Source organism: Cicer arietinum, chromosome 5, assembly GCF_000331145.2.
Source record: "Cicer arietinum cultivar CDC Frontier isolate Library 1 chromosome 5, Cicar.CDCFrontier_v2.0, whole genome shotgun sequence".
Classification (NCBI taxonomy): Eukaryota; Viridiplantae; Streptophyta; class Magnoliopsida; order Fabales; family Fabaceae; genus Cicer; species Cicer arietinum.
In genome coordinates, this window is record NC_021164.2 from 1382246 (window position 1) to 1399163 (window position 16918).

Consider the following 16918-nt stretch of genomic DNA (forward strand, 5'->3'; position numbering starts at 1 on the left):
ACGGGTTCACGCCAGAGGAACAATTTAATTTTGACAGTCAACAACCACATCAAGAAGACAACCGTCGACTATCATTTGCATCAAGCGAAGAGGAATTGTTGTATAACACGTTCAACAGTCGTCATAATACATCTGAGTCCGCTACCCAGTTACTGAATAATATGTGTCAACAAAACTTTCAAATTCAAAGCTTTGGGAATGCATATACTCCGTTGAATCAAATATCTAACTGGACTCAAGGTGGAAGTAGTTCTTCTGCAGCACTTCCACCTTGACATCCTCCACAGCAAGAAGACGAAGATCAAGAAGAAGAACAACAACAACAAGAAACTCGTGATGTACCAAGGCGTCGTCAAAATCCCGTACGTGTGATAAAACCTCGACAATGTGGTACTGGAGGCCACCTTCGACATTAATTATCGTAATGTAAAATTTGTGATGTTTTTTTATCAATTTGTGATGTTTTTTTTATGAATTACCATTCTTTTGTAAAATTTGTGATGTTATTTAATTAAATTATGTAATTTAAAGTTTTATCGTAATTTAAATTTTCTATTTATGTATTTTTATGTATTTTTATGTATTTTTATGAATTATAATAGTTTTAATGTTATATATATATAAATATATATATATATTATTTTAATTAAATTTTATTTTTTACAAAAAACTAACCTTTTAAAAAATGACATTTCGAACTTGGGTTTGCAAAAATTTAATCATAATTTAAAATTTCTATTTATCTATTTTTATGAATTATATATATATATATATATATTACTTTTTTTATTTCAACAAAAATTGAAATAATTATTTTTTACAAAAAACTAACCTTTTAAAAATTGACATTTCGAACTTGAACTTCCTAAAATTTTATCGTAATTTAAAATTTTTATTTATCAGTTGGAGGTCGCCATTTGGGAGTAGGCCTTCCTTAAGGAAGTCGTCATTTCAAATGGCGACTTGTAAGGGAAAAAAATTTGAAAAAAAAAGGGGTATTTTGGTGTTTAAATTTGAAAATGGGGTATATTAGTATATAAATTTGAGAAATGAGGTATTGGAAAAAAATAGCCTTCAATTTATGTACATTGTGGCAGCTTGAAACTACTATAAAAACAATTTAAATTTGTGACGGTCAAAATCTTTAAAAAAAAACACTATTGAAAATTTCTTAAAAATATAAATTTATGACGATCAAAATCGTTAAAAAAAACACTATTGAAAGTTTCTTACAGTCAAAATCTTCACAAAAGATTTTTTAAATTGCATAGATTTGTGAGGACATGAATCATTACAAAGTTGTTAAAGGCGCTATTAGTTTGTTGCAATCAAAACCGTAATTAATGTTAATAAAAAAAATTATTTTAATAATCAAGAACCCGTCAAAAGTTAGCAAACTTCTAAATGAAGGTGAAGAGATATCACACCATATGTATAATGTATCAACGGATGAAAAGAATAAATCTCCCTTGTATTCTTTCTAATTCCTCTCTAAGTAGCTGTACTTCAACCAAAATATCTTTAATTTTAGTTCAAAATTTGATGAAATTTCATTTTTTTTTTTTTGTTTATTTAAGTCACACAATGCATCAAGATCTCGTGGTGCAACAATTGTACCTGAAATCTATGATCATAAATGGTGTGGTGCGGCTTAAAAAAAATGAAACTTCGTCAAGTTTTGGACCAAAATTCTGTTTGGGATCAAAACTGGAGATAAACAAAATGGGTGACTACACGATTCAGCTAAAATAGGAGGACCAAAACTGCAATTAAGCTTATTCTTTAATAAGTAATTGAGTCCTTAAAGTGAGTTAATTTAATTCTTTAATTTAAAAAATAGCAATTTAGACTTTCAATAAAAGACACATACTTAGAAATATTTTTAAAATTTTGATTCATTCAAGATTATAGTGACATTGTGTTTCTGGTAAGTAGATTGGTTAGTGAGTTAAGAAATTTCAAACGAAATTTAAAAAAGTAATCCCTAATTAAAATTCAAAAAATTAACATAACCATTAATATTTACTCTTAACAAATATTATAACAAAAATGTATTTGCAATTTTGAATTTTTATTATTATTTATGTTTAATTACAGTTTTGATCTATCTATTATTATCAATTTACATAGCCTTCCTATTTTAAAGTCAAAAGTTTTAATTCTTCTTTTAAATTTTTGAATTAATAAACGACGATTTCACATATTTTAAATATTGTGACTTACAATTCAATAATATAGAACCATTTAGATACATTAATTATTTATACGTCATTAATTAGATTAAAAATATGAAAGTTTTCTAAAATTAAAAGTTCAGTTTTCAATTTGATAGGTGTTAATCATTCTAAATCATCTTATCATATGTCATGTTATTTAAAATGTGCCACGTCATTATCTTTTAGTTACAAAATCAAAAGAAAAAATCAAAACTATCAACTTTTAAAATAAAAATAAAAATCAATTTTATGAATTAATAAAAATAGAAAAATTAAAACTACAGTTAAATCTATTATCTATTACAAAATTATTATGATGGTATCGTGTACTTATTTATTTATTACTAATGCGAAAGATATTCGACCAAGAGAATGATACTTTAACGTAGAAAACTAAAGAAAGCAACATGAAAAGCCTTTCTTTATGCTTCTTCTGTTCATAACCCTTTGCCAAGATGCAAAATGCATTATAGATAAGGATCTCGAATATTCAACTCTAGATTTTTGTTAGTTCCAAAAGCATCATTTAATTATCTTCTTCATATTGATGTATCCACATTCCACACAAGCAATGAAGCAACCATATGTAGGTTCATTATTTCATAGATAGGTTATAAATAAAAGTGTAATTTTAATAATTTAAAAAATAGTAAAACAAAATTTAATTTTTATAAAAAATTCTAAATTTGTTAGTCTCTAAAATCTTTTTTATTTACTTTTAGTTTCTATTTTTTTTTAAATTATAAAAAATTGATGATTTCAGTTATTAAAAAAGAATTTATAAAATTAAAATAGAGACTAAAAATGAATAAAAAAAATTTATAGACTACAAAGTCATAATTTTGTAAAAAAAAATATTTAATAAAAAAATTCACACTTATTTTATTATATTATAATACAAAAAACTGAGCTACTAAAAATTGGAGGCTCTGGATGATGCAGTGATGCATCATGAATATGTATTGTGAATCTAACATTACATCACATTTGTCAACAGAAAACCCAGTAACTTTTTGTTATAGTTTATATTAAGTTCTTTTTAAAAATAAAATAAAAAATAAAATAAAACTATAGTATAACATCTCTTCTGGTCACTAGTATTATATATGAAAAAAAATCTCAAATTCTGGTAATTATTATTATCAAAAGTTAATTATTTTTGAAATATTTCATAATATTACTTTGAAATATTTGAGAATAAATTGAGTAATATGAATCATTGATAAATAAATTAATTGTTGATATTTTTATATGCACATATATGATTAGAATAAATTGAGTAATATGAATCATTGATAAATAAATTAATTGTTGATATTTTTATATGCACATATATGATCAATAATTGATAGTTATAATATTATCTTTTAGAGAAAATTGTATTTACCTCTACTGATATCACCTTAAATAATACTAATATTCTATCTAATTTTAAAAAAGCATTCACCTCTCTTATACCCGTTAAAAAATTGTACATAACATTTATTTTCGGTCACTTTTTCAACTTTTAGTGTCATTTATCAAATAAACAATAGAATGCACACTCTGGTTGAGATACTAAGAATATAACCATACATTTCAAAACTGCAAATATCATATGTATAATCGTACATTTTCAAATTAAAATGAAAACTCTAATTGTATCATATAGTAAATGAAATGAATAAATGTAAGTGTGTCAAAAAAATTATTTAATGTAATTTGTTTTTGTGAGTACAAGAGGGATAAATATTTTTTCAAAATTAGATAAGTGTTAGTGTCATTTAAAAGTAATTTCGAGGGAGGTAAAATCAATTTTCCTTAATTTTAAATTTGTTCAATTTACCAAATTATTCAATTTAGATGAGATAAATCTATTATTTTAATAAACTATTAATTTAATTCAAAAGTTAAATGTTTAACAATTAAAAAAAGCAGTTTAGTAAATATGACATGTGTTTTACATTAAATTAAAACATTGACCATACTACCATATTTTTTTACTACTCCTATATAATGGCGGATCCTATATATTTAATGTGGGCTATGGTCCCACATAAAAACAATTTTTTTTTTAATACTATTATTTTTTATTTTAAATTTCCATAAAAACTTCTATCTCTAGAATTACTTGTAAAATTAGTTTCAATTTTACGTGTCGCAATTATAAACTATTGAAAAATATTTTTATACCACGACATTTGTAGAAAAATGGAATGTACAATTGCATGGAAAATAACTGCTGCATAATTTGTTAATTACATATATAAAATGTGCAATATTTGATAATGTTGATAATGAAAATTTATTAAATATTTTTAAAATATGAAATATCATTAAAGATAATTGTAATTTGAAGAAAATTTTACAAATTTTTAATTTATTTAGTAATCTACCGGTACTCTTAGAGTAACCATCAATATAGTTCTTTTAGTGTCATATTAATAAGTGTTTTGAGAAAAAAAATTAAATAAAAAAGTTTAATTTTTTAATTTTAAAGTAATAAAAACACAGTTCAAAATTATATATTTAAATTTAAATTTTTAACAAATATTTAAAAATACTTGTTAGCATTTTATTTATTTATTAGAGGGGGTATAATTTTAAATGGCGCTAAAAGGTGAAATTTAAAGTGTTGTAGACAGTATTTGGGAGATACCAAGAAAAAAGTCACGACATTTGATTCTTGGAAGAAAAAACACATAAAAAGTAACGAATTAGAGACCGTATAGTAATTGCGTGATTATGCTAATTAAATTAATTTCCTTTTTTTCTTTTTCTTTTGGAAACACTAATCGGCGCCGTTTGCTTAGCGTAATTCGAGGCCAATTTTTAAGGGATACTATCCCTCCAAATGGCGCCATTCACGCCTCTTCTTTTCAGGTCAAATTTTGGATTAAAAAAATAATCAAAGTTATATTAACATATAGAAAGTTTGATTTTCATGGAATGAGTATAATTGTGTCTTGTTACACTAGACTACACACAACTCAAATCAAGGAATATTGGAAAACTCGTTTTAAGATTTTAGCCATGATGGGAGCATAAGCTATATATCACATGAGAAACATAATGAGAAGATTAAGTCATGTGTGTTTTGAAATTTTTATGCTATATGGTCCTACATTTTTATTTCATTACATAATTATTGTTAATATGTCGTATTTGTCTTTTATTATTTTTACCTTTATTTAATAATGTTATTTTTTTTTACAAAAATTTATCAAAATTTTTAAACAAAATTCAAAAAATTAATTATTATGTTCAGTATAACGTAAATTTCATCAAATTTATAACTTAAATCTTTAAAAAACTCATATTTTTATTCTTTATTTTATGAATTTGATGTTGTTGGAGATAAAAATATGAGATTATTTGAATATTTGAGTTATGCATTTGATGAAATTTGCATTATATTGAAGATGATAATTAATTTTATGAGTTTTGTTAAATTTTTGACGATCTTTTTGAATTTTTGTAAAAAAAAAAATAACATTGTTGATATTTTAAAATATAAAAAGATTAAATTGTCACTTAAAATTAAAATAAATGACTAATTTAAAAAAGAAGAAAAAAAGATAAATTATTAAAACATTAATTGAAGTTAAGTTAAAAAATTGCGGATACTATTTAGCTAAAAATATAATAATAACTTTATATATTACCATAGTAAGTTAAAATGTAACTTATATTTAGAAACAATAATTTTTGATAAATAATAGTTTTTTTTACCAGATCATTGGAGCAAATATACAAATTAAAAGGTTGATTATTATTTTTTATATATTTGATTCCATTATCCAAAAGAAGGAAAATAACATAAAAAAAAAGGAAATAATTTAATTCACAAAAAAATTATTCAATTCTCAATATTTTGGCATCATAAATAATTGATTACCATCGAGTCAAAAAGATAAACTCTAATTACCAAACTAGTACAAAAAACCAAGGATAAAAGTTGGTGACTATAATACTATATAGATCTGTTGGAAAACGGTTTCCTTTTTGTTTTGATTGATAGTTAATGTCTTAATGTCTCATTACAGCATTCTTAAATATAGAATTCTTTAAAAAAAATCACTCGTTCATTTTTATAAAAATAATTCAATTTTCAAGTAAGTTCATTAATTATTCCTTTATCGTTAGTTATCTTACATTTTATTTATTTATTTATATACAATATTAATTCTTTATAAGGTTAGAAAAATCATACTAGTTTTAAAATAATTGAGTTATTTTATCTTTTTACACATATCAAGAAAAATATATAAAAAAAAAGGAAATAATATTATTTTTACTAAATTGACAAATGCTAAAGAGTGTCTTATAAGTACTTGTTAATAAACTAAAAATATAAAAAGTAATTAGAAATGTATTAGAATTTGTGTTTTCAAATATTTAAAAGTTTAATTCTTCTTTTTAATACAAAATTTCTATTTTTATCACTCTTTAGTAAGTCTCTACCAAATTAACCTTATTAATTATTAGTTCATTATAATATCTATAGTGGAAGATATTGCATTAAAAATTATTTAAATAATATTAAGTAAATGACACAATAAAAAAATATTATTTGAAAATTAAAATAATTTTTTATACAAATGAATATTTTTATGAGTCCGAAGATGGATTAATTGTTATAATAAACTTTTTTGAGTTTTCATGATTTTACGATCAAATGTTAAGATAAATGGGTCATGTTTTTGCATTGAAAAAAATAAAATTTAAATTTTTAAAAAGTTAAATGTACAAGTTTTCATACACTTTCAATATTAGATCAGTATCGAGTACTCCAACGACACCTATTAGTCTTCCCCAACATAAATAATTACTTCATCCGTTTTTTAAAATCAAGTTATTTTTAATGTAATATTAATTACTGTTTTTTTTCTTCTGGAATTGATACCATCTATGATTAATGTTATATTCATCACTTTAAATTATTATACTTTACTATATATTTCATTATATAGTGAGTAAACCGATACTTAATAAATATATTTAGTAAAACTATTATTTATTTTCTTTTATTTCTTTGATTTTAAAATAATTATCGCATTTAACCATTCACACAGATTAAATAAAATATGATAAAAGAAAGAAAAATAATTGTGATTTTATTTAATTATTTTTATTAATTATTATTATATTTTTTTTAGTATAGTGTAAGCTGTAAAAATAACAACTTAGAAGTGTTGCACGTACTTAATTAGTGGGTACAATTAAAAATAACCGTATCTTTTGAAATGTCTTTTTTGTTGCATATGTAACTGTTATAATGAAATTATTGAAATAGCATTTATTATCTTTTCTTTTCTTATTACGTGTAAAATGAACAATCACATTACTTTAGAATACTACATTCTTTTTATTTTGACTCAAGGTATAACAGACTTAGACTAAAACTATACCATATAAGTTGTACCCAAAAAAAAAAAAACTATATAAGTTTTCTTAATTTGTTTCCATTGAAAAGCCTTGATTTACGCCAAGTGATTGATTCACCCTTAACTTATATTATAAAAGAGGTATCATATAACTCATTTTGGTTCATCCAAGAAGTCATTTTTCAAAGCAAAAAAAGCACTTTTGTCACACAATTGCAACCAGTGAGCATGAGAACTTCCTTGCTTTTCTTATTACTTCTCACATGCTTGCTGGTTGTTGTTGGCAATGTCCAATGCAATCCAAACTATAGAGAAGCTTTGGCTAAATCCTTATTGTTTTTCCAAGGACAGAGATCAGGAAGGCTCCCTCCTAACCAACAAATCACATGGAGATCAAATTCCGGTCTTTCTGATGGTCGTCTCGCTAATGTAATATATTTTATTTTCCTTTTTTTCATCTTTAATTTTATCTGCTTATTTAAGATTGTTGTCTTATGATATGAATATTAATATGAGTTCGAATGAGGGAGGGTAAGATTGTATTCATCTACCCTCCACATACACCATTTGGTGGGACCCTTTTGCATTGACGTTTATTGTGAGGGTTAGATTGCATACATCTATCCTTCTAAGTCTCCACTTAATTGGAGCATCCTTTCTCATTTGTGCTCTACTAAGGTTGTTGTCTCGTGACCTCGAGGTTACAAGTTCAAATGTATGTAAGGGTGGGAAATTATATACATCTATCCTCCTTAGACTCCATTTGGTTGGAGCCTCATGCATTGACATATGTTTACAAATGGAAGTTTTGTGCATTTTTGTATTTTTGATTATTTGGTCCTATAAACATAATTATATAAGGAAACATATATGTTATATTTGCCATGTTTGGTTTATCATTGAAATACTGAAAAAGTTTGTTTCTTTTGAAGCCAACATAATGTAGGAATTTTTTTAAATGGTAAAGCAAACATACTATGTACCTTACCATATCTTCGTCAATCTTTAACCACTTGGTATTAAAATTCTAAATTCAAGTTTTAATGTAATTATATTTTTGTTGACTTTTGTATAGTTCTTTTACTCTGCTATGATGATACCTAGTTTCTAGAATCACTTTTTTTTAGATGTTTATTTAGTCTTCTTTTTTTTTTAATCACTTTTGAATGGTTCAATATATTTCCTTACATTAACTTTTTGTTAACATATGGAAGAACTAATGTTTTATTCTTTTGATAGATTCCATTTGTAGTACAAAATAAAGACAAAAGGGAAATACAAAAGTTGAAGTCATGGTCCATTTCTTTTATCAATATTTGGAAAATAAAAAAAAAAAAATCATATTAATCTTTCATTAAACAATGACGATTGTTGAACTCACTCATGTTTTCTGTTAGATTCACATGACAATATTTCTTCTTTTCATAATAATGTGACACATGGTAATTCCTGAAGTTCGTGATCACTTTCTTTCGCAACAAATAACATGCAAGAAAATTTATTTTCCTTCATACCCTTTTAGATACACTTCATAAGAAAATTTTCTCACATTTATCAATAAAAAAAAAGTATGTTAACTAAAAGGCATGTACATGTCAAACACTATACCACATATATAATATAATATTTAATTTTGTCAAACTATTACCGATCTCTCCGTATCTCTATATCATGTCTACCTATCAGTATCATGTATGTGACTCATACATACAAATATACAATACATTCATACCATTTTACACTTTATCAAATTGAACAAAAAAGTGCTTACACAAATACATTGTTTATCAGGTGGATTTAAGTGGAGGCTACTATGATGCAGGAGACAATGTGAAATTCAATTTTCCAATGGCATTCACAACCACAATGTTATCATGGAGCACAATTGAATATGGAAAGAGATTCGGACCTCAAATGAAAGAAGCAAGAGCCGCGATTCGCTATGCCACAGACTATCTCCTCAAGTGTGCAACAGCAACACCAGGAAGACTCTATGTTGGTGTTGGAGATCCAAATGCTGATCACAAATGTTGGGAAAGACCAGAGGATATGGACACTGTTAGAACTGTTTACTATGTTTCTTCAAACAATCCTGGTTCTGATGTTGCTGCTGAAACTGCTGCTGCACTTGCTGCTGCTTCTATTGTTTTTAGAAAAGTTGATCCAACTTATTCTAAGCTTTTGTTAAATACTTCACAGAAGGTTTATCAGTTTGCTTTGCAGTATCAAGGTTCTTACAGTAATTCACTTGGTTCTGCTGTTTGTCCATTTTATTGCTCATATTCTGGATTCAAGGTAAAATTATTTTCTTTCTGCCTGTTTGTATAAACAACTTATACATAAGAGCTTATCATATTTTTCAGATAAAGATTTATGTTATGAGCTATTTCTACAATAAAAGATAAAATAAAGTCAAACTTTTTTCATATAGCTTATAAATTGTTTTCATAAGCCATCATCATGAATAGCTTATGAAAATAAACTGAAACCAGTTTATGGACATATAAACTATTTCTATAAGTTATCCCAAATATTCTTACAAGTGTTATTCCTGTAGATAAATTCAAATAAACTATTTTTTTTTTTGTTCTAATAAGCTTTATTTTATCTTTAGGATGAACTATTGTGGGGAGCTGCATGGCTTTTTAGAGCAACAAATAGTGTTTACTATTATAATTTGGTGAAGTCCTTAGGAGCTGATGATCAACCTGATATATTCAGCTGGGACAACAAATATGCTGGTGCACATGTCCTTCTCTCAAGGGTAATTTGGACTTTTCTTTGAAAAATATGAAGAGCCAAATTTGTTAGTCTAAACTTTGTTTGACTCATTTTAATTGTTACTGCAGAGAGCATTGTTGAATGGTGATAAGAACTTTGATCAATATAGACAAGAAGCTGATAATTTCATGTGCAAGATCTTGCCTAATTCACCTTCTTCAACTACACAATATACACAAGGTAAACACAACATGACAATATAAGTACTTTTCACTTTCAAAGAAGTAATGCTGCTTTTCTTTTAGGCTCTGGTTGGATAAACAAGTTAATTAAACATTTATAGTATAAATGTTTATCATGTAATTGCTTATTTATAAGCTATTTTTATAACAAATGATAAAATAAAGTTAAATTATTTTCATATAAACTATAAGCTGATTTCCTAAACTATCTTGGAGAATTTATAGAAACAAACTGAAAATAGTATATCGACATGTCATAAGTTCTTTCAAATAGTCTTCGAAGTACTTATGTCTGCAGTTAACCTGTAAAGAGTAATGCTACTTAGTTTAAAACAATTGAACCTATAGTCATGAGTCATGAATCTTGCATCATGGTTACTAATATTCACTCAAATTCCTACCTCTACTCAAATCACAATAATTAACAAGTTAAAATATCCATTACTATTAACTATTATAGTATTCTAAATGATTCCAAGAATAGAAAATGATGTCATGCAACTATTAAATAACAGATTTCAAATCAATATACTTTTTAAAGGGTTTATTAGAAAGGGTGTTGTATCATGTATTGCTTCATTTAATGTGCAGGTGGACTCATGTTCAAGCTACCTGATAGCAATCTCCAGTATGTGACATCTATAACATTCTTGCTTACAACCTATTCAAAATATATGTCAGCTACAAAGCACACATTTAACTGCGGCGGTGTCCTCGTCACTCCAAATACCTTAAGAAGCATCGCCAAAAGACAGGCAAGTCTCATTCATTCAATCTTAGTGAGTAACCAAATGGTTGGGGGACTATAAGGTTCAGTTAAGGATGAATCAATCGAAAGAATTCAAATTCAAACCCTGATTACCGAGGCCCTTTCACCAGGGAACTCGAGAGTTAAAAAACAAAAATAAAATTAACCATAGTGAATTCAATACTTTCTTTTCATTTGCTGATAAAATTTGTTGTGAAATTTCAGGTAAACTACATATTAGGTGAAAATCCACTTGGAATGTCTTACATGGTAGGTTATGGGAAAAACTATCCCAAGAGAATTCACCATAGAGGATCTTCATTGCCTTCACTAGCAGCTCATCCACAAACCATAGGATGTGATGGTGGTTTCAACCCATTTTTCCATTCATTTAATCCTAACCCTAACATATTGGTTGGAGCCATAGTCGGAGGTCCAAACCAGAACGACGGATTTCCTGATAATCGCGATGATTACAGTCATTCCGAACCCGCTACTTACATCAATGGTGCTTTTGTTGGACCTTTAGCATACTTTTCTGGTACCAATTAATGTTAGATCAGAATTCAGAACCTTGCTTTCAAGTGTAGATATCATTTCTACCCAACAAAGGGATATCTATCAACTCAAAATCAGATGGTGGACTATGAAGTGGGAGCAGTGTTCATTTTCTTTCTTTGATACAAATTTTTTAGTTTTTAGCAATCTTAATCCAACATGTTTACTACTATGTTTTACACTACAAGGTGTATCATAGCACCCAAAAAACTTATGTCATCACTTATTAAAATGAAATAGCCTCATCCATCCTTGTATTTTCTTCTTTTTCTTTTTTCATTTTTCTTCACGGTAGCATAAGAACAGTTGTGTTATTTGAACATCAAAATACAAACACCATATGCAACATCGTATTTGCTTATCTCTATCTCTCATACTTTTTATCTTCTATATCTTACACAGATTTCAAAACTACACAAAAATTAAATGACACTGTATTTGACATCAAAATTTTGATGTCCAAAAATCATTTCTCATATCAGACACGCGAAATTTAGATCCTATAAAATACGATGCATTAAATCTTCAAAAATACATGATGCGTGCAAATGTTAAAGTTAATTATAAATATAATGTAGGAAGTATATAACCATTAATGGTTGAGAAATTAAAATTCTATACAGGCATAAAGCATTACAAATCATGGACTTAACAGAAGTCACTATACAAGTTTTCACATCAACAATTAACAGGAAAAGTATATCTAATGGCTTTTGGTACTTCAGCTTTTCGTTTCTTTTCAAGAGCCAATCTAATCACGCTTTTTTGCGATAATAAAGTGTTCTTTTCGAAGAAAAAGTCATACCATACAAGCTCTTGAGCTCTCGAGATCATCACAGTTACCATGTCCAACGAGATTTTCATTGCCCCATTAAATTCTATATCAAAAATAATTTGTGTTTCACAAATGCAATAGCTATATTTTGGACAGCAACAAAGCTAGCTCCTCATCAGACACCTTAACTTCGACATACGATCCCAACGATGCAGCAAGTCTTGCTGCTAATTGATGTTTACACTGAAACACAGACACACACGCGGGCGCACAATGCACATTGATTGTATACTTCACTAGAATGATACAAATGTTTATAATGAATTGAGTATGAATAATGAAATAAAAGAAAACAAGGAAGTGTATGGTTATGGCTTACACAAAGTTGTTCCCCTCTGTTGACAACATCATAGAAGAAAGAATAACAAGCGCAAAAGTTTTCAGCAAAACATAGATACTGGTCTTTTTTCCTGGATTCCCCTGTAACCTAAACAAATAGAGAATATGCACATAATAATTTGAATCAGGAGCATGAAATGATTCCTTATATTGTCATTCAAACTTGCAAAGCCAACAAAAATAAAAATAAAAAGATTTTAAAAACCAGAAACATAATAATATCTTTTAGCCAAGTATTAGCTGCAACAAATGAAACACCGACACAAACACAAATTCAACACTAACAGGTGTAGACATTGATAATAATTTGAAAAATTAGAACTGATTAGATGTAACCACAAGTGTTGACGTCATGTAGTGTCATACACCGACATGTGTCAGACACTGGATACTCCTTTAATCTAATGTGTCGATGCTACATGTTGCGTGTATTTCTAAAACTAGAAACATGAGTAATATCTTTAGCCAATTAATGAAGCACCAACACATACACGACACTGTCACGTAAACACTATAATAATTTGATAAAATTAAAGTGATTAAATATAACCACATACTGCATTCAATGTCGGACACCAATGTGTTGGACACGCCTTTAATCTAAAGTGTCGGTGCTAGATTCTGCAAGTATTTCAAAAATGTGTGCACAAGTAAAAATCATGTACATGATCTTTAACCATGTTTTAAACTATTCAATTGAAATGGATCCTTAATCTATTGAATGAAGAAGACAATAGTAAACAAAAAAAAACAAACAAACAATAAAAAAAAACAAGGGTAGATGCAAAGCAAGATTGGTGCAAAAGTGAAACCTGAAAGATAAACCTTCCACTGGGGTTACCAGAAATCCTCTTAACACCTCTTTGATCCACAATTCTAGTAGCTCCTTCAAAGTTCTTACCAAATAAGAAATGTAAACTGGGTTTTTTTGAAACCAACAAAAGAAACAAATTTCAAATTTCAAATTCAAAATACAATAACAATCTTATACTATGAAATAAGAAAAAACCAAAAATTAAATAAATTAAAGGGAAACAATATACTCACATATAAAGTTGATCATCATTCACTGTAACATGAAAATAAAAATAAAAAGGGGCAACCAAATTTAAGGTCAATTGAAATTAAAGCAAAAGAGGGGTTAAGAACTTTGGAATTGAAATGATAAAAAAAGAAGCTATATCCATTACCCATTTATTACCTGTGTGTGTAGATTCAATTTGCTTCCAAACTTTATCTGCTACCAAACTACTTGCACTCATTCTCAATTTGAAAAGTTTCTACATTTCAACAAAAACTAATTACAAGAAAATAAAAATGGTTCCTTTTTGGTTAACAATACCAAATTTTACGAAATGGACCAAAAAAAGCCCAACTCAAATCCATTATATGGTTTATAACCCGAACCGGGTAATGAAAAAACCCGGATTTTATACCCGGATTATTTGTTTGATAGAAACCTAAAACGAAGAACCCTAACCCAAAAAATTCCTAAATCAAATCTTTCTTTTAGCAAATTAAAAACCCTAAACCGCTGCTTCTTCTGCTGAAATCGTGATTCTCGCTTCATTCGGCTGCGATTCTCCTTACAGGTTAGAATTGGAAAAGTTTCTGATTGTTGATGATGCTACTTTGTTTTCACTGAGCTACAAATTTTTTATTGCTTTTGATATTCTTTTTCATTTTCAGCAATGTGTAGGAATAGGATTAGTTGCTTGAACTTTGAATATGATGAAAATATTTAGGTTGTAATATAGTTTTAAATTGTTGTCTGCAGCAGTTATTGCGGATTTTGAAGTATCTCGTTGGTATTGCGACCACAATTTAGCCCAACTATATTTTCCCGCAATATAAAGGTTTGCAATGTAACGGCAGCAATCTAAAACAATGGATTGTAATTATTAGATAAAAAAATTAAAAAGGTGATATGACAATCTCTAATTTATTTGTTTAATTAAAATTGGTTCAATATATGGTGAATTTTATTAGTTACTCTTAATTAACTCACACACATAAGTACACATGATTTCAATTAGCTTTGTAACAACCTAATATAATTAAAGAAATAGCAATTATTGGTCACACACATAAGTACACATGATTTCAATTGGTTTTGTAACAACCTAATATAATTAAAGAAATAGCAATTATTGTAATTAAGTGCACTTCAATTTTAGACAAGAAATCAATGGTAATAGTGCAACGTAAATGACTTATATGTTCATACATTTTCATTAGACCTCATGTTGTCACACCCATTTATCATTCGTATACTCCCAAAATAATTTTTTAAGTCGTAAATTCCAATATCTATTGGTGTTGAATTCATCATTGTCTCATGAGCTATTTCTCGTACGAATTTAGAGGTGTTAAGAAAGAAAGCGTTTAAGGTAAGGGTTTTTCCCATGCAGAGTTAGGCTATATATTAAATTAGCGGTTCATAGGATATTGATATGATGTCTGGATGTCTTAAAGAAAAATAGTGATTTTATTTTTGTCGTAGGATATTAAATGTAGGATATTAAATTAGCGGTTTGTAGGATATTGATATAATGCAGAAGATTTTATAGTGAAAGGAATAAAATTTCCATTATTATTGTATTCTTATAATATGAGTATTAATTTTTATCAATAACAAGTAGCCAAATCGAATCTTATGGATTATTAAAATGAAAGTGGTAATTTTAAGATATTTATTCACATGCATATTTGATGTGTTGAAGTTATTGAGCTCTAACTATGAACATCCATGAAAATATAAATTTGATGTCTTATTGATTAAAAAATTTAATCTGAAATATTTTGTCTTGGTGGTTGCCTAAGTAGCTGGTGATTTGTTTTTTAAATATTGTAATATTTGTGGTTGTCTAAGTGACCGATGATTTGTGTTTTAGATATTGTTATCTTTGTGATTGCCTAAGTGGCTGATGATTTGTGTTTTAAATATTGTTATCTTTGTGGTTGTCTAAGTGGCTGGTGATTTGTGTTTTAAATATTGTTATCTTTGTGGTTGTTTAAGTGGTTGGTGATTTGTGTTTTAAATATTGTTATCTTTGTGGTTGCCTAAGTGTCTTGTAATTTGTGTGATTTTCTAAGTGAGTGGTGATATGTACCTTTTGAGCATCATTATTATTTCATGACATATCATATGCATCTTTGTGGACGCATGTGTGGCTGGTATAATTTTTCTCCATTGGTATGGGTGACTTCTATGTGGACGCATGTGTGGCTAGTTATATCCGGATCATATATGTTTAGAAGCACGCATAACTTGCATACATTTTGTTGTTATTTTTATTTTGATCTAATTATTTGCTCTACAGTTGCTACTTGATTTATATAGATACATTTTATGACTTTTGATACATCTTTGAGAATTATTAAAGAATCAATTTCTTTAAATCTTTTATTACAGAAAGATTTTATATTCATATTTTTTGTCTGCTAATCTATTATTTGGTTTAATTTTTGTTGTGGGATGAACTAATGCCTTACACCAACATTTAGGTACTAATAATCTCAAAGAGTTGCATGAATGATGTTTGGTTGGTGCACGCACATGAGAAAATGAGACTTTTACCTAAAAATAATATTTTGTATTACTAAAAATTTTGTGGTGCATTGTAATGTTATTTACTCTTCATCATTAACTTTTAATATAAATGCGGAAGTGAGATTTCATTTGCTAGTAAATAATTAAATGTCATTAACTTTATTCAAACTTGCTTCTTTTGAATTTCACTTAAAGAGAATTTATTTTATTTTGGAGCATAAATGAATATCGATCTAACAACGAAAATATTAATTTTGCAAATAAATGAATAAATAATATTTTAGTAAATTGCATTACGTTCTTTTACAAAAACAAGAATATATCAAGTCATTTTCTGACG

At 27.2% G+C, this 16918-nt stretch overlaps 2 protein-coding genes across 2 annotated transcripts; one reads left to right on the forward strand and one right to left on the reverse strand.

Moving 5' to 3' along the window:
• The first annotated feature begins 7731 nt into the window (after positions 1 to 7731).
• Positions 7732 to 12212, forward strand: LOC101497416 (endoglucanase 9-like). The gene is made up of 6 exons (XM_004499661.4): positions 7732 to 8011; positions 9374 to 9877; positions 10197 to 10346; positions 10432 to 10543; positions 11137 to 11300; positions 11519 to 12212. Exons 1-6 carry the CDS (start codon positions 7811 to 7813, stop codon positions 11843 to 11845), a joined length of 1458 nt encoding a protein of 485 aa, XP_004499718.1. The 5' UTR covers positions 7732 to 7810; the 3' UTR covers positions 11846 to 12212.
• A 188-nt stretch (positions 12213 to 12400) lies between these two features.
• LOC101496655 (uncharacterized) lies at positions 12401 to 14832 on the reverse strand. Its single transcript, XM_004499660.4, has 6 exons — positions 14462 to 14832; positions 14227 to 14305; positions 14073 to 14094; positions 13838 to 13943; positions 13006 to 13113; positions 12401 to 12869 (listed from the first exon to the last, which is right to left on the reverse strand). The coding sequence occupies exons 2-6, from the start codon at positions 14285 to 14287 to the stop codon at positions 12768 to 12770; spliced, it is 399 nt and encodes a 132-aa protein (XP_004499717.1). The 5' UTR covers positions 14288 to 14305; positions 14462 to 14832; the 3' UTR covers positions 12401 to 12767.
• Positions 14833 to 16918: the final 2086 nt, after the last annotated feature.